Source organism: Lactuca serriola, chromosome 8, assembly GCF_051521515.1.
Source record: "Lactuca serriola cultivar US96UC23 chromosome 8, Lser_US96UC23_V15, whole genome shotgun sequence".
NCBI classification, from domain to species: Eukaryota; Viridiplantae; Streptophyta; class Magnoliopsida; order Asterales; family Asteraceae; genus Lactuca; species Lactuca serriola.
Genome location: NC_136415.1, coordinates 244,612,267 through 244,640,082, shown reverse-complemented (window position 1 = coordinate 244,640,082; position 27,816 = coordinate 244,612,267). Strand labels below are relative to the sequence as shown.

The following is a 27,816-nucleotide window of genomic DNA, read 5'->3' as shown; positions in this document are numbered from 1 at the left end:
AGCGACGACAACTCGGCCCTTCGTGCCTCCATTGACGAGCGCCTCGCTAAGCTTCAAGAGGATCTCGCTGCCGAAAACTCGTTAATGGACGTTCTGGCAAGCAAAACCACCGCCCTCAAGGTCAAGAGCACTCAGCTTTCAAACTATCAGCAACAGATTGAAGCTCTTCGATCCGAACGGGAGGTTATCAAAACTTGTGTTTCGGATGTACACGCTGCCCTATCCAACATCCTGGAAGCACACGATCCGATTCTCAATCATTCGGTGAGGCGAACCCTTGCTGAAAAACTTACTCCTGCCATGGACCTTCTCAGCAAAATCGAAGGCCTACCTAGTTTCATGTCCAATCCGAAACAAGGGGGAGAAGGGAAGTCCGGATCGAAACCACCTCCTTCCTCAAAAGCTGATCACACAACCGAACCACCTCCGACTGGTAAAACTTCGGGTTCGGTTGTGAAGGATAAAGGAAAGAACATAGCTGAGGAAGAAGATGAAGATGATAAAGAAACCATTGCTGACTTGCTTAAACGCAAAAACAGTCGCAATGTGGAAAATGACAATGTTCGTGTGGCGCGAGAAGCTGAAGAAGCTGAACGCAAGAAGAAAGAAGCCCACGATCTCCTCGAGAGCAGGAAGACTCTTTTCCCTGCTTGGACTCGGGAGAGAATGATTAAGGAGGCCATAGATACTCCTAGCATCCTATGGCTCGAACCGGTGATCTCCTTCGACTGCTATAATTATGTCGATTCGCAGTTCGATATGCCATTGACTCGAAAGGCGTTTATCATCCTAATCCTGAGGTCGATAGGGAGCTTATCGAATTCTATCTGAAGGCCACTCAACCACAGTATCAAACATGGAGCGCTCAGAAGATTGTTAATGTTCGGGTCTTAAAGCCTTATACCGAAGGGAGATTCATCAACGTTCGGTTCAGGGTGATAAGAGGATCTGCAAGAACTGAACATCTTATATCCTTGGCAGATCTACCGAATCTAAACCCTCATGATTGGATCGTTTTGCACAACATCCTTTTGACGAATGAAGCTGAATATGGTCCAATTATAGACCATCTCAAGAGGATGATTGTTTGTTACATCATGGAGGTTGCCTTGATGGACCAGGAGATAGCCACTGTCTTCAAGAAGAAACCGAAGATAGCTCCTGTGGGATCGGCCAGTGATCTCAATCAAATGAAGATGGGCAAGATTGACCCGAAGCGTAATTCGGTCATGTTCACTAGAGCAGAAGGACAGAAATGCCTCTTTGCTTTGGCGGATAAACATCTTTACACCAATGCTTGTCTTGAGCATGTACTGTCGATCATCCGTCGGTGTAAAGAGAATGCAGCAGACGATGTCAAATACTTCAACGACATGATCCAATGGTACATCATATTCAGACAGACGATACTTGCTCTTATCTCTCGTCTGTTTCAGACTGTCAAGAAGAAGGTACCTGGTGCTGCTGCTGGCCCAAGTAACAAGTGAAGATCTCGCTCTAATTGACGCAAAGGGGGAGATTGTTGGGTTGAAGATTCGTTTAAGTGTTGCGTCATTGGGCTCGGCTATTAGTCCAATTGTTTTGTGCTCCGGTTTGGGCCTGTCCAACCGTGAGCTTGTTAGGTTTACTATATAAGTATATGCTTGCATGCATATTAGGTTAACGATTTTAGAGAGAACAATAGAAAACGATAATTACAATAGCTTTGCAGATTTCTTTATCGTTCTTGTAAACCTCTAACCCTCTACAGTTGATGTTCTTGATCGAGCTCTTCTGAGGGTTATTTTATAATCATTCGACACGTTTGATTCATTCTTGAGTTGTTCTTTATTTTGCATTCGTTCTTGCTGTTTAATATTTATTTACCTGTTTAAGATCTAATCGATCTTCAAGATTAAGTTTTAATCTCATCACTACTAATCTTCATACCCACGAGAAATGGTGAGAAATGTAATATTTTTATAGACCTATGATAATTTTAAGAGACTCGTCATCATTTCAAATGGGTAGAAAAATAAATAAGCAGATATTTGATTTATCTTCTTTTAAACAATAACCACCACCAACCCTATTACCACAATTACTACCAAACTCCTTAGTCTTTTGCCTCTATCCCAACCCCTTAACAATAGGGCCTTCCTCACCCTCGTCATTGCCTATATCACCCAAAAACCACCACCATAATTCGAACCCCGTCTACTACTCACAAATTCTCTTTACTCTCACTCCTTATGTCGTTTACCATAGTGAACGACCATCCATCACACAGTCAGCCTCTCTATTTAATGAAGTATGCCTTAGAACCTCCTAGCCATACAACCAACTCTATTACTGACTTTCTCCTACCCTTCATCTGCGTTTATGTTGTGTTATCAAATTATTTCCGTATTTTATTGAATATTCTCTACAATGCAACCCAATTTCATGACTACTGAAATCTACTATATTTCATGGATAGTCATTGAATGTATTAATGAATCACTTTTTGAATGTATATCCTATCATCGATGTAAGGAGTTCTGACCATAAGTATTTTATATTTAATTTTGCAACTTACTTCTTGAATATTTGGTTGTAAGTAAGCCTTAATCATGCTTCAAAATCCCGCACATGCAATGGGAGTCGAAAATGAAACCATTAAATATATTGGGATGGTTTTCTATGCCTTATATCGTTGTTACATTTTTATTTTGATTTTTATGAAGTTTTAATGGTGTAAGATAATCCACTTCATATTCATCGTTTATTGTTGTATTTTTCGGTTTTCTAAAGATATACGTAAAATTTTAGTTGTAACTAAAAATGTTGTTTGGTACTTCGGATTTATTTTTACTTTTGTTGGTATTGAAACATTTTAAGCCTTTCAAGAGAATTCATAGCATCTGACTGATTTTTGGAAAATGATTTAGGACCAAAAATGATTTAGGAGCCAATATTTTTTATTTTTTGTTAAGCCACAGATGCAACTAAAAAGGTATAAGTTTGTAACATTACTAAGAACCACCACTGGCACCATACTAAATAACTATATTGCCATTGTATTCTCCTTCTCTTCGTATATGTTTTCATGATCAAGATCCCAAGACATAAAAGTTTGGACTTCGTTTTACCCAATTTACCCTTGATGAAGATATCCCATTTTTTACAGTTTGGTACATGTTTTCCTCATCTTTCCTAGAGGTTGTTGCACCATTGAATTTGAAAGCTTTAACAGTGTAAAATTGATATTTTTTTATTATTTTATTTTGTAATCTTGAAAGGTTAAATTACCAAATGACATAATCGACCAGTTTCATATTGTTCAGATGGAATGACATCAATGAATAACTTCCAGTAGCAAATAAGGTCTTAATTAGTACTCAAAGATGAAGCATCGTTTTACTGATCATTATGTACCTCATTATAGATCTTGAGAGTATAGAAAATTAGATATTTTGTTGTGATAGAATGTTAGGATATCACAATTTTATATCATATATGTCAATGTTTCTTGTAATTGGGATAAAAATTTTGACATAAAAAATTCACAAGTTTATTTTTTAATTATATTTTTGAAGCTCCATTATGGAGAGCATTTACTTCATTAATGGTTACGAAGAAACCATGTTCATTTGTACGTTTTGTGCAGTATAGTTATTATCGATATTCATGTTCCATTTTCTTTCTTTGTTACTCTGTTAAATTTTGGTATCGGTACGTATGAGTAACATGATTTTTATGTGTCTTGAGTTTGTTCTATGTATGTTTCTATTATTTGATTGTGTGTCTATGTGTGTGACATTGTGATTCTATTGAATGTATTAAGGGGCAATTTACTTTCATTTGTGTGACGGATATGGCATTTTACATTCATTTCTTTTTTTATAATTTATTTTAATTATTTTTCTTAAAAAACAATTTCACTGTGAATTTTAAATCCAAAAGGACTGGAAAATCAAAAGTGAAGCATGTGTATTTTTTGAATTCAACAAAGATGTCACTATTTCCTGCTATTAATCGAACAAATGAAAAAAAAAACATAGAATTATAGTATTATACTTTTAAATGGAAGTTTACTTTAATTTTTTTCCCAACAAAGGGATATTTTGGGAACAAACCAATTGAATATCAAAGAAAATAAAAATTAAAATTAAGCGATTTAAATTTCAAAATATTAATTAACTAGGCGTATTTGGTAATAGTTAACCTAAAATTATCTATATCTTCTTATAAATCGTATAAATCGAACAAATGAAACCAAACGTGCATTTATACTATTATACTTTTAAAGAAAGGTCATACATACAAGTTATATTTGAAGTTTTGGATTTTTGTGACCATGTTTAAATAAATATTTATCCTTTTATTGTAATGCCAGATTCTCGGGTATTGATTTAAATGAAAGTTTATTTGGTTTTAAAATCTACTCGACGAGTTGGTTGCCCTACTCGTCGAGTAGCAGCGGGGTGGGATCGCGTGTTTAGTAGCCTACTCGCCGAGTCCATGAAGAACTCGACGAGTAGGAGCTCGTAGAAGAAACCCTAGACCCCGGGGTTTTGCACCCTATTTATGGAACCATAAGCCTGCTTTGGCCTCTTTATAGTCCTTGAGAGCTCAAAAAAACCATAATTCGTGTGGTGCTTCATCCTTGTGTGTCTTAAGCTTTAGAAAGGAGGTTTTTGGAAAGGAAGAACTTGGAGGGCAAGAGACTAGGAGCAAGGAAGGCGTGGGAATCAGAAATCTACCTCAGTTAGCATCATTTGGTGGTATCAAGTTGTCACCTTTATTTCATTTTCCTTCTAGATCTCATTTGGTTGAGATTTAGGTTTTTTATGGTTTGATTGAGACGATACTGTGGGATATGAGCTAGATCTGAAGTTGTAAATTCAGATCTGGAGCCTTCTTGGGTTCTAGAGTAATAAAGCACCAAGCTTGGTCATGTATGAAGCCTCCTTGAGTATGAAACTCCCATTGTGAGCTTGGATTTGACATTAAGATCCTCTTTAGCCATGAATGCACATAAAGTTTGCAACTTTATAAGAGTCTGTATGGCTTAAGGACTGAAGGAACTTGGCGAGTCGCAAGGTCGACTTGGTGAGTCATATAAAGATAGGCCTGGACCCGACGAGTTGGATGAACAACTCGGCGAGTCCGACGAAGATTGCCATAGAACTCGACGAGTTGTATAAACAACTCGGCGAGTGGGTTGAGGTTTCCCCAATTTATGTATTCGTGTGTAACCATCAAGTTGCAAGAAGGAAACTCGACGAGTGGCCTTAGAGTTCAGTCATACACCAAAGGAAATCGACGAGTCTCTCCATGACTCGGCGAGTGGGCAAGTACTTCAAGGGACTCGGAGAGTAGCCGAGGGTACTCAGCGAGTTAGGGTCAACATGGACTGTTGACCTTGACTGATGACTTTGATTTTGACCAGGGTTGATTAGCTGGCTTTTGGGGTACCTTGAAAGGCTGGGAACTTATGGGTATAGATATATTATGGTAATAGGTGGTGGAGTTTTTGACAGTGATCCGAGAGTTGGAGTTCATCTACCGAGTCGATATCTACAAGGTGAGTTATCCTCACTATATCAATGGGTGCTACGGCACCAAGGTCGGCCCTTAAGTTGTTATTGTTATGATGTGCTACATATGGTTACGATCTGTTAGATCGGAATCAGGATAGACAATATATTATGCTCTTATGATCCGTAGGGATTGGTATGTTAGTGACCTGCTAGGTCGGTACTCTAGTTACGAGAGATTTCTATGATTGATGATTAGTGAGATAGATATGTTTGATGTTTGTATATGCCAATATATGATAGTTATGTGCACATGGTTATTTGCTCGTTGGTTGGGTTGAGGCGGTTCTGCTTTGTTCTGATGGCCAACATACCCTATAAGCAGTCCAGGGAGACTATAGGCCCATGTGGCGGTCCAGTCATGCCGAAGGCTCGGGATAGGATCAGATAGACTGAAGGCCTTGTAACGCGGTCCAGTCAGGCCGATGGCCCGATATGCATTTTATTGATTGTCTATTACTGATATTGTATTATCAGTGTGGTATTGGTATTTTGGGGGTAGCTCACTAAGCCGTCGGGCTTAAAGTTTTCATTTTATTGTTTCAGGGACTTCAGGAGATCATGGCAAGGCGAAGGCGTGACCGTACTGCTCCTAATCCTTTTGATTTAGCTATTGGGATACTCTGATGAATAATGATTCAAAAACATTTTTGTAAATAAATACTATTTGGTTTTATTTATGATTGAAAAAAGTTTAAATTTGGCGTAAAAGTTTTGGATGTTACATTTATACATAAAAGTCATCATTACGTACTGGCCAAAATCTTATCTTCTCATAAATATCTTAACAAAATATCATACTATCTCATATGTCACCCAAACATGGTCTTTTGATATTCACTTGTGACCCTTCGTTTCTTCCAACTCCTATCGATGCCTCTATTCAGAACAAACTCTTTTCTCTTGATTTCTTACAAGTGACATTAAGTATCCTCTTACTTTTCTTCCTACTTATCTTCATACCCACGAGAAATGGTGAGAAATTTCATATTTTGATAGTACTATGATTATTTTAAGAGACTCGTCATCATTTCAAATGGGAAGAAAAATAAATAGGAGGATATTTGATTTATCTTCTTTTAAACTACAACAACCACCAACCCTATTACTACAATTACTACCAAACCCCTTAGTCTTTTGCCTCTATCCCCACCACATAACAATAGCGCCTTCCTCACCCTCGTCATTACCTATGTCACCCAAAAACCACCACCATAGTTCGAACCCTGTCTACTACTGAAATCTACTATATTTCATGGGTAGTCATTGAATATATAAATGAATCTCTTTCTAAATGTATATCCTACCACCATTGTAAGGAGTTCTAACCATAAATTTTTCTATATTTAATTTTGCAACTTACTTTTTGAATATTTGGATTTTAAGTAAGCCTTAATCATGCTTCCAAATCCCACACATGCAATAGGAGTCGAAAATGAAACCATTAAATAGTTTGGGATGGATTTCTACGCATTAGATTGTTGTTAAATTTTTTCTTTTGAATTTTATGAGGCTTTAATGGTTTAAGACAATTCACTTCATATTCATCGTTTATTGATGTATTTTTCAGATATCTAAAGATATATGTAAGATTTTAGTTTTGACTGAAAATGTTGTTTGGTACTTTGGATTTATTTTTACTTTTGTTGGTATTGAAACATTTTAAGCCTTTCAAGAGAATTCATAGCATCTGACTAATATTTGGAAAAAGATTTAGGAGCTAATATTTTTTTTATTTTTGTTAAGCCACAGATGCACCTAAAAACTATCAGTTTGTAACATTACTTAAGAACCACCACTGGCACCATACTAAATAACTATATTGCCATTGTATTCTCCTTCTCTTCGTATATGTTTTCATGATCAAGATCCCAAGACATAAAAATTTGGACTTCGTTTTACCCAATTTACCCTTGATGAAGATATCCCTTTTTTACAGTTTGGTACATGTTTTCCTCATTTTTCCCAGAGGTTGTTGCACCATTGAATTTGCTAGCTTTAACTGCTTAAAATTGATATTTTTTATTTTTTATTTTTTAATCTTGAAAGGTTAAATTACCAAATGACCTAATCTATCGGTTTCTTATTATTCAGAGGGAAGGAGATCACTAAGCAACTTCTATTAGCAAAGAATGTATTAATTATTACTCAAAGATGAAGGAACGTTTTACCGATCATTATGTACCTTATTACAGATCATGAGAATATAGAAAATTAGATATTTTGTTGTGATAGAATCTTAGGATATCACACTTTTATATCATATATGTCAATGTTTCTTGTAATTGGGATAAAAATTTTGACATAAAAAATTCACAAGGTTATTTTTTAATTATATTTTTATACGTCCACTATGGAGAGTATTTGCTTCATTAATGGTTACGAAGAAACCATGTTCCTTTGTATGTTTTGTGTAGTATTGTTTTTATCAGGATTCATGTTACATTTTCTTTCTTTGTTACTCTGTTAAATTTTGGTATCGGTACATATGAGTAATATGATTTTTATGTGTCTTGTGTTATTTACTCTGTAAGTTCTTCAACTACGGGTGTAGTCAACTCATGGGAGCCATATAAAGTGTATATCATCGATTCAGAAATTCAAAATCTAATTGTTCATGTTCATTCAAAAGATAATGATCTTGGGAACCATACGATGACTATACGTGACACATTCCATTGGGAATTTCATATGAATTTTGGTGAATCAAACGAATTTAGCGGGAAATTTTATTGGATGTTGACTGATAATCAAGTCTACAGAGAGGTTGTGTTTCCTATTTTAAATAATCAAATTGCTGGAGAATGAGGTAACAAATTAGTGAAGACGAATAAGTGTTTTTGGTTAGTAAAGTCTGATGGTTTTTATTTGTCAAAAGGCAGCCCATCAGATGGGAGGTTAAAGTATTCATGGGGACATGGAAATATATAAGAAAACATTCAAACTTACACGTTTTATCTTTGATACGTACATTTTTAGTGTGATATAAACAAGTCAGCCACATATGGTTTTGTTTTGCAGAACGTAGTTTGAGTCACGTTGAAGGTTATGATATTCATGGGGACATAGAAGTATGTTATTTGCTATAATTATATAGTACTTCATTTCATCTCAGTTTTGTATTTTTTGAATCTAGAAAATATGTTTTTCATAACCAAGTAATAGACAATATATTTGAAATAAAAGCATCTTCATAATCTAATAAGAGGTCAATTAAGAGGTTGAATATGTAGAATCAACCTAAAATCTAACTCATCACCACTGGGGACTTTGTATCTTTTTTTGTCAAAGAACTAAACCATTCGATATGAACAAATTTTTTCTTTCAATTTCTCTTTAATACAACTAATTCCTTTTTTACTCAATGAACTTTCATTTTATAACATAACTATAAGTAAATGTTAAATATGTGTTATTTATTAACTAACTAGTTGTATGACCCGTATGTTATACGGGTTGGATAATACAAAAATATTATATATGAAGGGTTCACCAAAAATTTATTAAGATTTGAAATTTAGAATTTAAAATGAAACATATTAAATACTTTATGAGTAGTAATATTATAATTTATTGGTTATTTTTAATTAAGGCAATTATTAATTGAGATGTAAATATGATGTGTTAATTAAGAAAAAGATAAAAAGAAAATAAGAAAATGACAAATGGAAAAACATTTATTCAAAAATAACAAAAAAATGACATTTGTCCAAGTTAATGAGAAGTTGACATGTAGCAAAATTATTTTCATTTATTATGGAGGATTAATTTATTTTAATAAACATTAAATAACATTTCATTTAAAATTTTGATATTAAATGTTATATTTTATATATATATATATATATATATATATATATATATATATATATATATATATATATATATATATATAATTATCGTCTTGGTAATTTGAAAAAAAAAACATAAAAGTTATATTTGAAGTTTTAGATTTTTGTCACCATATTTCAATAGATACTTATCCTTTTATACATAAAATTCGTCATTATGTATTTGTAAATATCTCATCCTCTCATATATATATCTTGACAAAATATCATACTATCTCATATTTTTCGCTTTCAACAATGTTCAGAGATGAAGTAAATGAAGTCCATACTATGGCTAAAAACTGTCAATGTCGAAGATCAAGAAAATGAAGACCGTCCTATGAAAAAAAAAGAAATTAACAAGAAAACAACATAGGAGAAGAAACTACCTTTAATAGCAAAGTAATTGGTATGACAAATTTGATTAGTGAAAATAATGATGAATAATTGAAGATTGTGTAAGTTAGTTAATTATAGAAAATTACTTTTAAAAATGGTTAATGATAAAAAAATCATTTATGTTAATTGGTTTTGGTTAATAGTTAATGAAAACTAAACCATACATTAAATCAAAGACTTCATATGCTAAAAAACGACTTATAGTAATTAGTTTCGTACCAATTTATTTGAAACTTTATCATATAAATTTTTTTATGAAAAGAACATAGTGACTAATAATTCTATATTTAAAAGTGGATATTGGCAAAAAAAAATCAAAGGATAATAAATGTATAGATATATTGTAAAGACACACAAGGAAAAAAAATTAAATTTTAATAAAAATCAAGCTTCTGGTTTTATATATACCTTCTTAAAATGTACAAATAATGTACGCATACTTAAATGCACAAAATTCTTAATTTCAAGACAAGTACAAATCTCACTACATAATACCAAACATGGTCATTTGATATTCCGTTGTGACCCTTCGTTTCTTCCAACTCCTATAAATGTACTCACCATTCTAACTCTCCCCATCGATGCCTCTTTTCAGCACAAAGTCTTTTCTCTTGATTTCTTATAAGTGAAATCAAATATCCTCATATTTTTCTTCCTACTTATCTTCATACCCACGTGAAATGGTGACAAATGTCATATTCTGATAAAATTATGATTATTTTAAGAGAGTTGTCATCATTTCAAATGGGTTGGAATATAAGTAAGAGGAAAATTTATTTATCTTCTTTTAAACAACAACCACAACCAACCCCATTACCACAATTACTGCCAAACTCCTTAGTCTTTTTCATGTATCCCCATCCCTTAACACTAGCGCCTTCCTCATCCTCGTCATTGCCTATATCACCCAAAAACCACCACCATAATTCGAACCCCATCTACTACTCACAAAATCTCTTTATTCCCACTCCTTATGTCGTTTACCATAGTTAACAACCACCCATCAGACAGTCGGCCCATCCATTTCATGAAGTATGCCTTAGAATATACTAGTCATACAACCAACTCTATTACTGACTTTCTCCTACCCTTTATCTACGTTTATGTTGTGTTATCAAATTATTTCCGTATTCTATTGAATATTTGCTACAATGCAACCCATTTTCATGACTACTGAAATGTACTATATTTCATGGATAGTCATTGAATCTATTTATGAATCTCTTTATGAATGTATTTCCTACCCGCCTCTGTATGGAGTTCTCATTGTAATTTGTTTTAAATTAATTTTGCAACTTACTTCTTGAATTTGAGGTTTTAAGTAAGCCTTAATCATGCTTCAAAATCCCACACACACAATGAGAGTCGAAAATGATCTATGAAATAGATTGGGATGGTTTTCTATGTGCTAGATTGTTTTTACATTTTTTTCTTTTGATTTTTATGGGCTTTTAATTGTTTATGATTATTCACTTCATATTCATCGTTTATTGTTGTTATTAACCAGTTTTCTAAAGATACACGTAAGATTTTAGTTATGATTGAAAATATTGTTTGCTACTTTGGATTTATTTTTACTTTTGTTGGTATTGAAACTTTTTAAGCCTTTCAAGAGAATTCATAGCATTTTATTGATTTTTGGAAAAAAGATTTAAGAGCCAATGTTTTTTATTTTTGTGTAGCGACAGACACACCTAAGAAATTATAAGTTTGTAACATTACTTAAAAGCCACCACTGACACCATACTAAATAACCATATTGCCCTTGTATTCTCCATTTCGTCGTATCTTTTTTCATGATCAAGATCCCAACAGATAAAAGTTTGTTCTTCGTTTTGCCCAGTTTACACTGGATGAAGATGTTTCTTTTTTACAATTTGGTACATGTTTTGCTCATTTTTCCCTAAGGTTGTTGCACCTTTGAATTTGGAAGCTTTAAAAATGTAAATTTTTATTTATTTTGTAATCTTGAAAGGTTAAATTACCAAATGACCTAATCTATCTGTTTCTTATTGTTCAGAGAGAATGAGATCAATCAATAACTTGTTTTGGATTTCAAAGGAAGGAATATGGGTTGAATGAATCATGAAATTAGAGATTAACGAATGGATGGAGACCAATAGATGGTTTCTCCGGTATCAAAGGTCTTAAATATTACTCAAAGACGAGGCAACGTTTTACCGATCATTATGTACCTTATTATAGATCATGAGAGTATAGAAAATTAGATATTTTGCATTGATAAAATGTTTATATATCACACTTTTATATCATATAGGTCAATGTATATTGTATTTGAGATAAAAATTATGACATAAAAAATTCACAAATTTATTTGTTAGTTACGGTTATGAACCTCCGTTACGGAGAGCACTTTCTTCATTAATGGTTATGAAGAAACCATGTTCCTTTGTACGTTTTCTGCAGTAAAGTTTTTATCATGTGTCATGTTATATTTTCTTTCTTTTTTACTTTGTTAAATTTTGGTATTAGTATCTGATCAGTAATATGATTTTTATGTGTCTTGAATTTGTTCTATGTTTGTTACTTTTTTGCGATTGTGGGTCTATACGTGTGCCATTGTGATTACGCTGAATGCATTAAATGGAAATTGACATTCATATCTATGCCACATTTTACACTCATTTGTTTTTCTATAACTTTGTTTAATTATTATTTTTAAAACCATCTCAACTTGAAATTTTTATCCAAAAGGACTGGAAAATTAAAAGTGAAGCATGTGTATTTTCTTAATTCAACAAAGATATCACTATTTCATTTTATTAACCAAGCAAATGAAAAAACACATAGAATTATAGCATTATACTTTTTTTTATTGAAGTTTACTTTAATTTTTTTTCCCAAAAAAGGGATATTTTGGGAACTAATCAACTGAATATCAAGAAAAATAAAAATAAAAATTAAGCGAGTTAAATTTGAAAATATTAATTAATCAGACGCATTTTGGTAATAGTCAACTTAAAAGTGTCTATATCTTCTTATAAATCATATAAGTCGAACAAATGAAACCAAACGTGCATTTATACTATTATACTTTTAAAGAAAGGTTATACATAAAAAGTTAAATGAACATCAACCATTTAATTGAGGGATACATTTCCAATACAAACATATCTCATTATTAAAACCAAATAATTTTGCTATTAATTTTTCGGGATGTAAATAGCGAAGGAATAATATTGTAATTTAATGTATGTTTATTACACAAGATACATTGAGTTCGAGATTGTCTATATTAAGGAAAGACACTCTTAGGCTAATAATCGAAAAACGTTAAATCGTGTCACCAGGCAATTATTGTTCTTTGTTGATTTAATGTAATGTGTTATTTACTCCGTAAGTTCTTCAACTTTGAGTGTAGTCAACTTATGGGAGCCGTATACAATGTATATCATCGATTCAAAAATTCAAAATCTAATTGTTCATGCTCATTCAAAAGATAATGATCTTGGGAACCATACGATGACTATCCGTGACATGTTCCATTGGGAATTTCGTATGAATTTTGGTGAAACAATCGAATTTAGCGGGAAATTTTATTCGATGATGACGTACAATCAAGTTTACAGAGAGGTTGTGTTTCCAGTTTTCAATAATCAAATTGCTGAATTAGTGAAGAAGAATAAGTGTTTTTGGTTAGTAAAGTATGATGGTTTTTATTTGTCAAAAGGCAGCTCATCAGACGGGAGGTTAAAGTATTCATGGGGACATGAAAATATATAAGAAAATATTCAACCTTACACGTTTTATCTTTGATACGCAGATTTTTAGTGTGATATAAACAAGTCAGCCACATATGGCTTTTGTTTTGCAGAAGATAGTTTGAGTTAGGTTGAATGTTATGATATTTATGGGGACATTGAAATATGTTATTTGCTATAATTATATAGTACTTGATTTCATCTCAGTTTTCTATTTTATGAATACAGAAAATATGTTTTTCATATCGAAGTACTAAACAATATATTGAAATAAATGCATCTTCATACTCTAATAAGAAGACAATGAAGAGGTTGAATATGTTGAATCAACCTAAAATCTAACCTTTAACCATTGGGGAGTTTGTATTTTTTTTGGTCAAATAACTAAACCATTCGATATGAAGAAAAAAAATTATTTCAATTTGTCTTTAATACAATTAATTCTTTTTTTAGTCAATGAACTTTCATTTTATTCCTTTAATAAAGTTAAATGCTAAATCTTTGTTATTTATTAACAAGTTAATTTATTTTAATAAACATTAAATATAAAATTTTGATATTAAATTATATATTTTTAATTAAAATATAATTTTTCGGGGTTATATATATATATATATATATATATATATATATATATATATATATATATATATAAAGTTATTATCTTGTAATTTGAAAAAAAAAAACTTACAAGTTATATTTGAAGTTTTGGATTTTTGGGACCATGTTTCAATGAATACTTATCCTTTTATTGTAACTTCCCTTTTCTCAGGTATTGATTTAAATGAAAGTTTACTTGAAATGCATGCCTTAAAAGCATGGATCCATAATTTGGAGCCACAACATGACTTAAAAGAGTCTGTATTGATCAAGGACTAAAGGAACTCGGCGAGTCGGAAAGCCGACTCGGCGAGTCATATAAAGATAGGTCTGGACCCGACGAGTTGAATGAACAACTTGGCGAGTCCGATGAAGATTGCCATAGAACTCGTCGAGTTATATGAACAACTCGGCGATTCGGTTTAGGTTTCCCCAATTTATGTATGCGTGTGTAGACGTCGATTTGCAAGAAGGAAACTCGACGAGTGCCCATAGAGTTCAATCGTAAACCAAAGGAAATCGACGTGACTCTCTACGACTCGGCGACTGGGCAAGTACTTCAATGGTTGGGCTTTCAGCCGAGGGTACTCGGCGAGTTAGGGTCAACATGGACTGTTGACCTTGACTGATGACTTTGATTTTGAGCAGGGTTGATTAGCTGGATTTTAGGGTACCTTGAAAGCTTTGGAACTTATGGGTATAATTATACTATGGTAATACGTGGTGGAGTTTTTGACAATGATCCAAGAATTGGAGTTCATCTGCTGAGCCAACATTTGCAAGGTGAGTTATCCTCACTATATCAATGGGGTCTACGGCACCAAGGCCGACCCATAAGTTGTTATTGTTAAGATGTGCCACATGTGGTTATGATATGTTAGATCGGAATCAGGATAGACAATATAATATGCTCTTATGATCCGTAGGGATTGGTATGTTAGTGACCTGCTAGGTCGTTACTCTAGTTATGAGAGATTTCTAAGATTGATGATTAGTGAGGTACCTATGTTTGATGTTTGAATATGCTAGTATATGATAGTTATGCGCATATCGTTATTTGCTTGGAGGATTGGTTGAGGCGGTCCTGATTTGTGTTGAAGGGCAACATACCCTATGAGCGGTCCGGGGAGACTGTAGGCCCTTGTGGCATCCTATTCATGTTGAAGGCTCGGGATAGGATCAGATAAACTGAAGGCCCTGCAGGGCGGTCCAAGCCGATGGCCTAGTATGCATGTTATTGATTGTCTGTTATTGATATGGTATTATCAGCGTGGTATTGGTATTTTGGGGGTAGCTCAGTAAGCCCTTGGGGCCTACAATTTTCAGTTTATTGTTTCAGGTACTTCATGAGATAATGGCAACGCGAATGCGTGACCCTACCGCTCCTCATCCTTTAGATTTAGCTATTGGGACACTCTGATGAATAATGATTTGAAAACATTTTTGTAAAAAAAAATACTATTTGGTTCTATTTATAATTTAAAAAGTTTAAATTTGGCGTAAAATTTTTGAATGTGACATTTATACATAAAATTCATCATTTTTTATTGGCCAAAATCTTATCTTCTCATAAATATCTATACAAAATATCACACTATCTCATATTTTTCGCTTTCAACAATGTTCTGGGAGATTAAATTCATCTAGTTACATAGCATTATAGTATGCATAAAAATATGTCAATGTTGAAGATTAAGTAAATGAAGTTCATACTATGGAAAAAAAGAAACTAACAAGAAAACCAATAAGAAGAAGAAACTACGTTGAATAGCAAAGTAACTGGTATGACAAATTTGATTAATGAAAATAATGATGAATAATTGAAGATGGTGTAAGTTAGTTTGTTAATATTAGAAAATTGCTTTTAAAAATGGTTAATGATAAAAAAAAATCGTTTAAGTTAATTGGTTTTGGTTGATAAAGTTAATGAAACCTAATATCACAAAATAAAAAAACTATAAATGAAATCAAAGACTCGTCATCATTTCAAACGGGTAGAAAAATAAATAAGCGGATATTTGATTTATCTTCTATTAAACTACAACCACCACCAACCCTATTACCAAAATTACTACCAAACTCCTTAATCTTTTGCCTCTATCCCCACCCCTTAACAATAGCGCCTTCCTCACCCTCGTCATTGCCTATATCACCCAAAAACAACCACCGTAATTCGAACCCCGTCTACTACTCACACAATCCCTTTACTATCACTCCTTATGTCGTTTACCATAGTGAACAACCATCTGTCACACAATCAGCCTCTCCATTTAATGAAGTATGCCTTAGAACCTCCTAGCCATACAACCAACTCTATTACTGACTTTCTCCTACCCTTCATCTACGTTTATGTTGTGTTATCGAATTATTTCCGTATTCTATTGAATATTCTCTACGATGCAACCCAATTTCATGACTACTAAAATCTACTATATTTCATGGATAGTCATTGAATATATTAATGAATCTCTTTTCGAATGTACATCCTATCACCGCAGTAATGAGTTCTAACCATAAATTTTTTTATATTTAATTTTGCAACTTACTTCTTGAATATTTGGTTGTAAGTAAGCCTTAATCATGCTTCAAAATCCCACACATGCAATGGGAGTCGAAAATGAAACCATTAAATAGATTGGGATGGTTTTTCTATGCCTTAGATTGTTGTTACATTTTTTCTTTTGATTTTTATGAGGTTTTAATAGTTTAAGATAATTCACTTCATATTCATCGTTTATTGTTGTATTTTTCGGTTTTCAAAACATATACGTAAGATTTTTGTTGTGATTGAAAATGTTGTTTGGTACTTTGGATTTATTTTTACTTTTGTTGGTATTGAAACATTTTAAGCCTTTCAAGAGAATTCATAGCATCTGACTGATTTTTGGAAAAAGATTTAAGAGCCAACATGTTTTATTTTTGTTAAGCCACAGATGCACCTAAAAAGGTATCAGTTTGTAACATTACTTAAGAACCACCACTGGCACCATACTAAATAACTATATTGCCATTGTATTATCCTTCTCTTCGTATATGTCTTAATGATCAAGATCCCAAGACATAAAAGTTTGGACTTTGTTTTACCAAATTTACCCTTGATGAAGATATCCCTTTTTTTACAGTTTGTTACATGTTTTCCTCTTTTTTCCTAGAGGTTGTTGCACCATTGAATTTGAAAGCTTTAACTGCGTAAAATTGATATTTTGTATTTTTTATTTTTTAATCTTGAAAGGTTAAATTACCAAATGACCTAATCTATCTGTTTCTTCTTATTCAGAGGGAAGGAGATCAATGAGCAACTTCCAGTAACAAAGAATGTATTAATTATTACTCAAAGATGAAGCAACGTTTTACCGATCATTATGTACCTTATTACAGATCACGATAGTATAGAAAATTAGATATTTTGCTGTGATAGAATGTTAGGATATCACACTTTTATATCATGTATGTCAATGTTTCTTGTAATTGGGATACAAATTTTGACATAAAAAATTATAAAGTTTATTTTTTAATTATATTTTTAAACCTCCACTATGGAGAACATTTGCTTCATTAATGGTTACGAAGAAACCATGTTCCTTTGTACGTTTTGTGCAGTATTGTATTTATCAAGATTCATGTTATATTTTCTTTCTTTGTTACTCTGTTAAATTTTGGTATCGGTACGTATGAGTAATATGATTTTTATGTGTCTTGAGTTTGTTCTATGTATGTCTCTATTGTGTGATTGTGTGTCTATGTGTGTGCGATTGTGATTCCGCTGAATGTATTAAATGGCAATTTACTTTCATTTGTGTGACGAATATTGCATTTTACATTCATTTCTTTTTTCATAATTTATTTTAATTATTTTTCTTAAAAAACCATCTCATTTTGAATTTTAAATCCAAAAGGACTGGAAAATCAAAAGTGAAGCATGCGTATTTTGTGAATTCAACAAAGATATCTCTATTCCGTGCTGTTAATTGAACAAATGAAAAACCACGTAGAATTATAGTATTATACTTTTAAACGGAAGTTTACTTTATGTTTTTGCCCAACAAAGGAATATTTTGGGAACAAATCAATTGAATATCAAAGAAAGTAAAAATTAAAATTAAGCGAGTTAAATTTCAAAATATTAATTAACTAGGGGTATTTTGGTCATAGTCAACCTAAAAGTATCTATTTCTTTTTATAAATAGTATAAATCGAACAAATCAAACCAAAAGTGCATTTATACTATTATGCTTTTAAAGAAAGGTTATACATTAAAAGTTAAATGAACGTCAACCATTTAATTAAGAGATACATTTCCAATACAAACATATGTCGTTACTAAAACCGAATAATTATGCTATTACATTTACGGGATGTAAATAGCAAGGAATACTATTGTAATTTAATGTATGTTTATTACACAAGATACATTGAGTTCGAGAATGTCTATATTAAGGATAGACATTCTTAGGCAAATAATCGAAATACGTTAAATCTTTTCACCATGAGATTCTTGTTCTTTGTTGTTTTAATGTTATGTGTTATTTACTCTGTAAGTTCTTCAACTTCGGGTGTAGTCAACTCATGGGAGCCATATACAATGTATATCATTGATTCAGAAATTCAAAATCTAATTGTTCATGTTCATTCAAAAGATAATGATCTTGGGAACCATACGATGACTATACGTGACATGTTCCATTGGGAATTTCGTATGAATTTTGGTGAAACAACCGAATTTAGCGGGAAATTTTATTGGATGATGACTGACAATCAAGTCTACAGAGAGGTTGCGTTTCCAGTTTTCAATAATCAAATTGCTGCAGAATGTGGTAACAAATTAGTGAAGACGAATAAGTGTTTTTGGTTAGTAAAGTATGATGGTTTTTATTTGTCAAAAGGCAGCCCATCAGATGGGAGGTTAAAGTATTCATGGGGACCTGGAAATATATAAGATAATATTCAACCTTACACATTTTATCTTTGATACGTAGATTTTTAGTGTGATATAAACAAGTCAGCCACATATGGTTTTTGTTTTGAAGAACATAATGTTATGATATTTATAGGGACATTGAAATATGTTATTTGCTATAATTATATAGTACTTGATTTCATCTTAGTTTTCTATTTTTTGAATATAGAAAATATGTTTTTCATAACGAAGTACTAAACAATATATTGAAATAAAAGCATCTTCATACTCCAATAAGAAGTCAATGAAGAGGTTGAATATGTTGAATCAACTAAAATCTAACCTTTAACTATTGGGGACTTTGTATTTTTTTGGTCAATAAACTAAACCATTCGATATGAACAAATTTTTTCTTTCAATTTGTCTTTAATACAATTAATTCCTTTTTTAGTCAATAAACTTTCATTTTATTCCTTTACTAAAGTTAAATGCTAAATCTTTGTTATTTATTAAAAAGTTAATTTATTTTAATAAACATTAAATATAAAATTTTGATATTAAATTATATATTTTTAATTAAAATATAATTTTTGGAGTTATATATATATATATATATATATATATATATATATATAAAGTTATCATCTTGGTAATTTGAAAAAAAAAAACAGATAAGTTATATTTGAAGTTTTGGATATTTGTGACCACTTGTCAATGAATACTTATCCTTTTATTATAACTTCCCTTTTCTCAGGTATTGATTTAAATGAAAGTTTATTTGGTTTTAAGATCTACTCGGCCAGTTGGTTGCCCTCCTCGTCGAGTGGCAGCGAGGTGGGATCGCTTGTTTAGTGGCCTACTCGCCGAGTCCATGAAGAACTCGACAAGTAGGAGCTGTCAGACTCGTCATGTATGAAAGCTCCTTGAGTATGAAACCCCCATTGTGAGGTTGGATTTGACATTAAGAGCCTTTTTAGCCATGCATGCACGTAAAGTTTGCATCTTTATTTGAAATGCATGCCTTAGAAGCTTGGATCTTTAATTTGGAGAAACAGCATGGCTTAAAAGAGTCTTTATTGCTTAAGGACTAAAGGAACTCGGCGAGTCGGAAGACCGACTTAGCGAGTCATATAAAGATAGGCCTGGACCTATCTAGTTGAATAAACAACTCGGCGAGTCAGATGAAGATTGACATAGAACTCGACGAGTTATATGAAAAACTCGGCGACTGGGTTTAGGTTTCCCCAATTTATGTATGCGTGTGTAACCGTCGAGTTGCAAGAAGGAAACTCGACGAGTGCCCTTAGAGTTCAATCGTAAACCAAAGGAAATCAACGAGTCTCTCTAAGACTCGGCGACTGGGAAATTACTTCAATGGCTCGGCTTTCAGTTGAGGGTACTCGGCGAGTTTGGGTCAACATGGACTGTTGACCTTGACTGATGACTTTGATTTTGACCAGGGTTGATTAGCTGGACTTTAGAGTACCTTGAAAGCTTTGGAACTTATGGGTATAATTATACTATGGTAATAGGCGGTGGAGTTTTTTACAGTGATCCGAGAATTGGAGTTCGTCTACCGAGCCGACATCTTCAAGGTGAGTTATCCTCACTATATCAATGGGGTCTATGTCCCCAAGGCCGACCCTTAATTTGTTAATGTTATGATGTGCTACATGTAGTTATAATCTATTAGATCGGAATCAGGATAGACAATATATTATGCTCTTATGATCCATAGGGATTGGTATGTTAGTGACCTTTTAGGTCGTTACTCTAGTTACGAGAGATTTCTAAGATTGATGATTAGTGAGATATCTATGTTTGATGTTTGAATATGCTAGTGTATGATAGTTATGCGCACGTCGTTATTTGCTTGTTGGTTGGGTTGAGGTTGTCCTGCTTTGTGTTGAAGGCCAACATACCCTATGAGCGGTCCGGGAAGAATGTTGGCCCATGTGGCGGTCCATTCATGCTGAAGGCTCGGGATAGGATCAGATAAACTTAAGGCCCTGCAGGGCGGTCCAGTCAGGCCGTTGGCCCAGTATGCCTGTTATTGATTGTCTGTTATTGATACAGTATTATCAGCATGGTATTGGTATTTTGGGGATTGCTCAGTAAGCCCTTGGGGCCTACAATTTTCAGTTTATTGTTTCAGGTACTTCATGAGATAATGGCAACGCGAATGCGTGACCCTACCGCTCCTCATCCTTTAGATTTAGCTATTGGGACACTCTGATGAATAATGATTTGAAAACATTTTTGTAAAAAAAAAATACTATTTGGTTCTATTTATAATTTAAAAAGTTTAAATTTGGCGTAAAATTTTTGAATGTGACATTTATACATAAAATTCATCATTATGTATTGGCCAAAATCTTATCTTCTCATAAATATCTAGACAAAATATCACACTATCTCATATTTTTCGCTTTCAACAATGTTCTGGGAGATTAAATTCATCTAGTTACATAGCATTATAGTATGCATAAAAATATGTCAATGTTGAAGATTAAGTAAATGAAGTTCATACTATGGAAAAAAAAGAAACTAACAAGAAAACCACTAAGGAGAAGAAACTACCTAGAATAGCAAAGTAATTGGTATGACAAATTTGATTAATGAAAATAATGATGAATAATTGAAGATGGTGTAAGTTAGTTAGTTAATAATAGAAAATTGCTTTTAAAAATGATTAATGATAAAAAAATCGTTTAAGTTAATTGGTTTTGGTTGATAAAGTTAATGAAACCTAATATCACAAAAAAAAACTATACATGAAATCAAAGACTCGTCATTATTTCAAACGGATAGAAAAATAAATAAGCGGATATTTGATTTATCTTCTTTTAAACTACAACCACCACCAACCCTATTACCACAATTACTACCAAACTCCTTAATCTTTTGCCTCTATCCCCACCCCTTAACAATAGCGCCTTCCTCACCCTCGTCATTGCCTATATCACCCAAAAACCACCACCGTAATTCGAACCCCGTCTACTACTCACACAATCTCTTTACTCTCACTCCTTATGTCGTTTACCATAGTGAACAACCATCTGTCACACAATCAGCCTCTCCATTTAAGGAAGTATGCCTTAGAACCTCCTAGCCATACAACCAACTCTATTACCGACTTTCTCCTACCCTTCATCTACGTTTATGTTGTGTTATCGAATTATTTCCGTATTCTATTGAATATTCTCTACGATGCAACCCAATTTCATGACTACTAAAATCTACTATATTTCATGGATAGTCATTGAATATATTAATGAATCTCTTTTCGAATGTACATCCTATCACCGCAGTAATGAGTTCTAACCATAATTTTTTTATATTTAATTTTGCAACTTACTTCTTGAATATTTGGTTGTAAGTAAGCCTTAATCATGCTTCAAAATCCCACACATGCAATGGGAGTCGAAAATGAAACCATTAAATAGATTGGGATGGTTTTTCTATGCCTTAGATTGTTGTTACATTTTTTCTTTTGATTTTTATGAGGTTTTAATAGTTTAAGATAATTCACTTCATATTCATCGTTTATTGTTGTATTTTTCGGTTTTCAAAAGATATACGTAAGATTTTTGTTGTGATTGAAAATGTTGTTTGGTACTTTGGATTTATTTTTACTTTTGTTGGTATTGAAACATTTTAAGCCTTTCAAGAGAATTCATAGCATCTAACTGATTTTTGGAAAAAGATATAAGAGCCAACATGTTTTATTTTTGTTAAGCCACAGATGCACCTAAATAGGTATCAGTTTGTAACATTACTTAAGAACTACCACTGGCACCATACTAAATAACTATATTGCCATTGTATTCTCCTTATCTTCGTATATGTTTTAATGATCAAGATCCCAAGACATAAAAGTTTGGACTTCGTTTTACCCAATTTACCCTTGATGAAGATATCCCTTTTTTACAGTTTGGTACATGTTTTCCTCATTTTTCCTAGAGGTTGTTGCACCATTGAATTTGAAAGCTTTAACTGCGTAAAATTGATATTTTTATTTTTTATTTTTTAATCTTGAAAGGTTAAATTACCAAATGACCTAATCTATCGGTTTCTTATTATTCAGAGGGAAGGAGATCAATGAGCAACTTCCAGTAGCAAAGAATGTCTTAATTATTACTCAAAGATGAAGCAACGTTTTACCGATCATTATGTACCTTATTACAGATCATGACAGTATAGAAAATTAGATATTTTGCTGTGATAGAATGTTAGGATATCACACTTTTATATCATGTATGTCAATGTTTCTTGTAATTGGGATACAAATTTTGACATAAAAAATTCTAAAGTTTATTTTTTAATTATATTTTTAAACCTCCACTATGGAGAGCATTTGCTTCATTAATGGTTACGAAGAAACCATATTCCTTTGTACGTTTTGTGCAGTATTGTATTTATCAAGATTCATGTTATAGTTTCTTTCTTTTTTACTCTGTTAAATTTTGCTATCGGTACGTATGAGTAATATGATTTTTATGTGTCTTGAGTTTGTTCTATGTATGTCTCTATTGTGTGATTGTGTGTCTATGTGTGTGCGATTGTGATTCCGCTGAATGTATTAAATGGCAATTTACTTTCATTTGTGTGACGAATATTGCATTTTACATTCATTTCTTTTTTCATAATTTATTTTAATTATTTTTCTTAAAAAAACCATCTCATTTTGAATTTTAAATCCAAAAGGACTGGAAAATCAAAAGTGAAGCATGCGTATTTTCTGAATTCAACAAAGATATCTCTATTTCGTGCTATTAATCGAACAAATGAAAAAACACGTAGAATTATAGTATTATACTTTTAAACGTAAGTTTACTTTATTTTTTTGCCCAACAAATGAGTATTTTGGGAACAAATCAATTGAATATCAAAGAAAGTAAAAATTAAAATTAAGCGAGTTAAATTTCAAAATATTAATTAACTAGGCGTATTTTGGTCATAGTCAACCTAAAAGTATCTATTTCTTTTTATAAATAGTATAAATCGAACAAATCAAACCAAAAGTGCATTTATACTATTATACTTTTAAAGAAAGGTTATACATTAAAAGTTAAATGAACGTCAACCATTTAATTAAGGGATACATTTCCAATACAAGCATATGTCGTTACTAAAACCGAATAATTATGCTATTACATTTTCAGGATGTAAATAGCAAGGAATACTATTGTAATTTAATGTATGTTTATTACACAAGATACATTAAGTTCGAGATTGTCTATATTAAGGATAGACACTCTTAGGCAAATAATCGAAATACGTTAAATCTTTTCACCATGAGATTCTTGTTCTTTGTTGTTTTAATGTTATGTGTTATTTACTCTGTAAGTTCTTCAACTTCGGGTGTAGTCAACTCATGGGAGCCATATACAATGTATATCATCGATTCAGAAATTCAAAATCTAATTGTTCATGTTCATTCAAAAGATAATGATCTTGGGAACCATACGATGACCATACGTGACACGTTCCATTGGGAATTTCGTATGAATTTTGGTGAAACAACCGAATTTAGCGGGAAATTTTATTGGATGATGACTGACAATCAAGTCTACAGAGAGGTTGCGTTTCCAGTTTTCAATAATCAAATTGCTGCAGAATGTGGTAACAAATTAGTGAAGACGAATAAGTGTTTTTGGTTAGTAAAGTATGATGGTTTTTATTTGTCAAAAGGCAGCCCATCAGATGGGAGGTTAAAGTATTCATGGGGACCTGGAAATATATAAGATAATATTCAACCTTACACGTTTTATCTTTGATACGTAGATTTTTAGTGTGATATAAACAAGTCAGCCACATATGGTTTTTGTTTTGCAGAACATAGTTTGAGTCAGGTTGAATGTTATGATATTTATGGGGACATTGAAATATGTTATTTGCTATAATTATATAGTACTTGATTTCATCTCAGTTTTCTTTTTTTTGAATACAGAAAATATGTTTTTCATAACGAAGTACTAAACAATATATTGAAATAAAAGCATGTTCATACTCTAATTAGAAGTCAATGAAGAGGTTGAATATGTTGAATCAACCTAAAAACTAACCTTTAACCATTGGGGACTTTGTATTTTTTTTGATCAAATAACTAAACCATTCGATATGAACAAATTTTTTCTTTTAATTTGTCTTTAATACAATTAATTCCTTTTTTAGTCAATGAACTTTCATTTTATTCCTTTACTAAAGTTAAATGCTAAATCTTTGTTATTTATTAAAAAGTTAATTTATTTTAATAAACATTAAATATAAAATTTTGATATTAAATTATATATTTTTAATTAAAATATAATTTTTCGGAGTTATATATATATATATATATATATATATATATATATATATATATATATATAAAGTTATCATCTTGGTAATTTGAAAAAAAACCATACAAATTATATTTGAAGTGTTGGATTTTTGTGACCATGTTTCAATGAATACTTATCCATTTATTATAACTTCCCTTTTATCAGGTATTGATTTAAATGAAAGTTGATTTGGTTTCAAGATCTACTCGGCCAGTTGGTTGCCCTCCTCGTCGAGTGGCAGCGGGGTGGGTTCGCATGTTTAGTGGCCTACTCGCCGAGTCCATGAAGAACTCGACAAGTAGGAGCTGGCCTACCCGGCATTTATGAAATCTCCTTGCGTATGAAACCCGCATTGTGTGCTTGGATTTCACATTAAGAGCCTTTTTAGCCATGCATGCACGTAAAGTGTGCATCTTTACTTGAAATGCATGCCTTAGAAGCTTGGATCTATAATTTGGAGCCATAACATGGCTTAAAAGAGTCTGTATTGCTTAAGGACCGACAGAACTCAACGAGTCGGAAGGCCGACTAAGCCAGTCATATAAAGATAGGCCCTGACCCGACGAGGTTAATGAACAACTCGGCGAGTCCGATGAAGATTGCCATAGAACTCGACGAGTCGGTTTAGGTTTCCCCAATTTATGTATGCGTGTGTAACCGTTGAGTTGCAAGAAGGAAACTCGACGAGTGCCCTTAGATTTCAATCGTAAACCAAAGGAAATCGACGAGTCTCTCTGTGACTCGGCGACTGGGAAAGTACTTCAATGGCTCAGCTTTCAGCCGAGGGTACTCGGCGAGTTAGGGTCAACATGGACTGTTGACCTTGACTGATGACTTTGATTTTGACCAGGGTTGATTAGCTGGACTTTAGGTTACCTTGAAAGCTTGGGAACTTGTGGGTATAGTTATACTATGGTAATAGGCGGTGGAATTTTTTACAGTGATCCGAGAATTAGAGTTCGTCTATCGAGCCGACCTCTGCAAGGTGAGTTATCCTCACTATATCAATGGGTTCTATGTCCCCAAGGCCGACCCTTAAGTTGTTATTGTTATGATGTGCTACATCTAGTTATGATCTGTTAGATCGGAATCAGGATAGAAAATATATTATGCTCTTATGATCCACAGGGATTGGTATATTAGTGAACTTCTAGGTCGTTACTCTAGTTACGAGAGATATCTACGATTGATGATTAGTGAGATATCTATGTTTGATGTTTGAATATGCTAGTATATGATAGTTATGCGCACGTCGTTATTTGCTTGTTGTTTGGGTTGAGGCGGTCCTGCTTTGTGTTGAAGGCCAACATACCCTATAAGCGGTCCGGGGAGACTGTAGGTCCATGTGGCGGTCCATTCATGCTGAAGGCTCGGGATAGGATCTGATAAACTGAAGGCCCTACAGGGCGGTCCAGTCAGGCCGATGGCCCAGTATGCCTGTTATTGATTGTCTGTTATTGATACGGTATTATCAGCATGGTATTGGTATTTTGGGGGTAGCTCAGTAAGCCCTTGGGGCTTCCAAATTTCAGTTTATTGTTTCAGGTACTTCAGGAGACAATGGCAACGCGAATGCATGACCCTACCGCTCCTCATCCTTTTGATTTAGCTATTGGTACACTCTGATGAATAATGATTTGAAAACATTTTGGTAAAAAAAAATACTATTTGGTTTTATTTATAATTTAAAAAGTTTAAATTTGGCGTAAAATTTTTGAATGTGACATTTATACATAAAATTCATCATTATGTATTGGCCAATATCTTATCTTCTCATAAATATCTAGACAAAATATCACACTATCTCATATTTTTCACTTTCAACAATGTTCTGGGACATTAAATTCATCTAGTTACATAACATTACAGTATGCAACAAAAAATTTCAATGTTGAAGATTAAGTAAATGAAGTTCATACTATGGAAAAAAAAGAAACTAACAAGAAAACCACTAAGGAGAAGAAACTACCTAGAATAGCAAAGTAATTGGTATGACAAATTTGATTAATGAAAATAATGATGAATAATTAAAGATGGTGTAAGTTAGTTAGTTAATAATAGAAAATTGCTTTTAAAAATGGTTAATGATAAAAACATCGTTTAAGTTAATTGGTTTTGGTTGATAAAGTTAATGAAACGTAATATCACAAAATAAAAAAACTATACATGAAATCAAAGTCTCGTCATCATTTCAAACGGGTAGTAAAATAAATAAGCGGATATTTGATTTATCTTCTTTTAAACTACAACCACCACCAACCCTATTACCACAATTACTACCAAACTCCTTAATCTTTTGCCTCTATCCCCACCCTTAACAATAGCGCCTTCCTCACCCTCGTCATTGCCTATATCACCCAAAAACCACCACCATAATTCGAACCCCGTCTACTACTCACACAATCTCTTTACTCTCACTCCTTATGTCGTTTACCATAGTGCACAACCATCTGTCACACAATCAGCCTCTCCATTTAATGA

The 27,816-nt window shown here is 32.7% G+C and overlaps 2 protein-coding genes across 2 annotated transcripts; both read left to right on the top strand.

Moving 5' to 3' along the window:
- The first annotated feature begins 18,694 nt into the window (after nt 1-18,694).
- Nucleotides 18,695-19,048, top strand: LOC145067988 (S-protein homolog 28-like). Its single transcript, XM_079014997.1, has one exon. It carries the CDS (start codon nt 18,695-18,697, stop codon nt 19,046-19,048), a length of 354 nt encoding a protein of 117 aa, XP_078871123.1.
- Nucleotides 19,049-24,402: 5,354 nt separating this feature from the next.
- Nucleotides 24,403-24,756, top strand: LOC145067987 (S-protein homolog 74-like). The gene has a single exon (XM_079014996.1). It carries the CDS (start codon nt 24,403-24,405, stop codon nt 24,754-24,756), a length of 354 nt encoding a protein of 117 aa, XP_078871122.1.
- The last annotated feature ends 3,060 nt before the right edge of the window (nt 24,757-27,816 follow it).

What these genes read in the sequence shown, in the direction of transcription:
- LOC145067988 (XM_079014997.1), top strand. Translation starts at nt 18,695, where the DNA reads ATGTATATCATTGATTCAGAAATTCAAAATCTAATTGTTCATGTTCAT.
- LOC145067987 (XM_079014996.1), top strand. Translation starts at nt 24,403, where the DNA reads ATGTATATCATCGATTCAGAAATTCAAAATCTAATTGTTCATGTTCAT.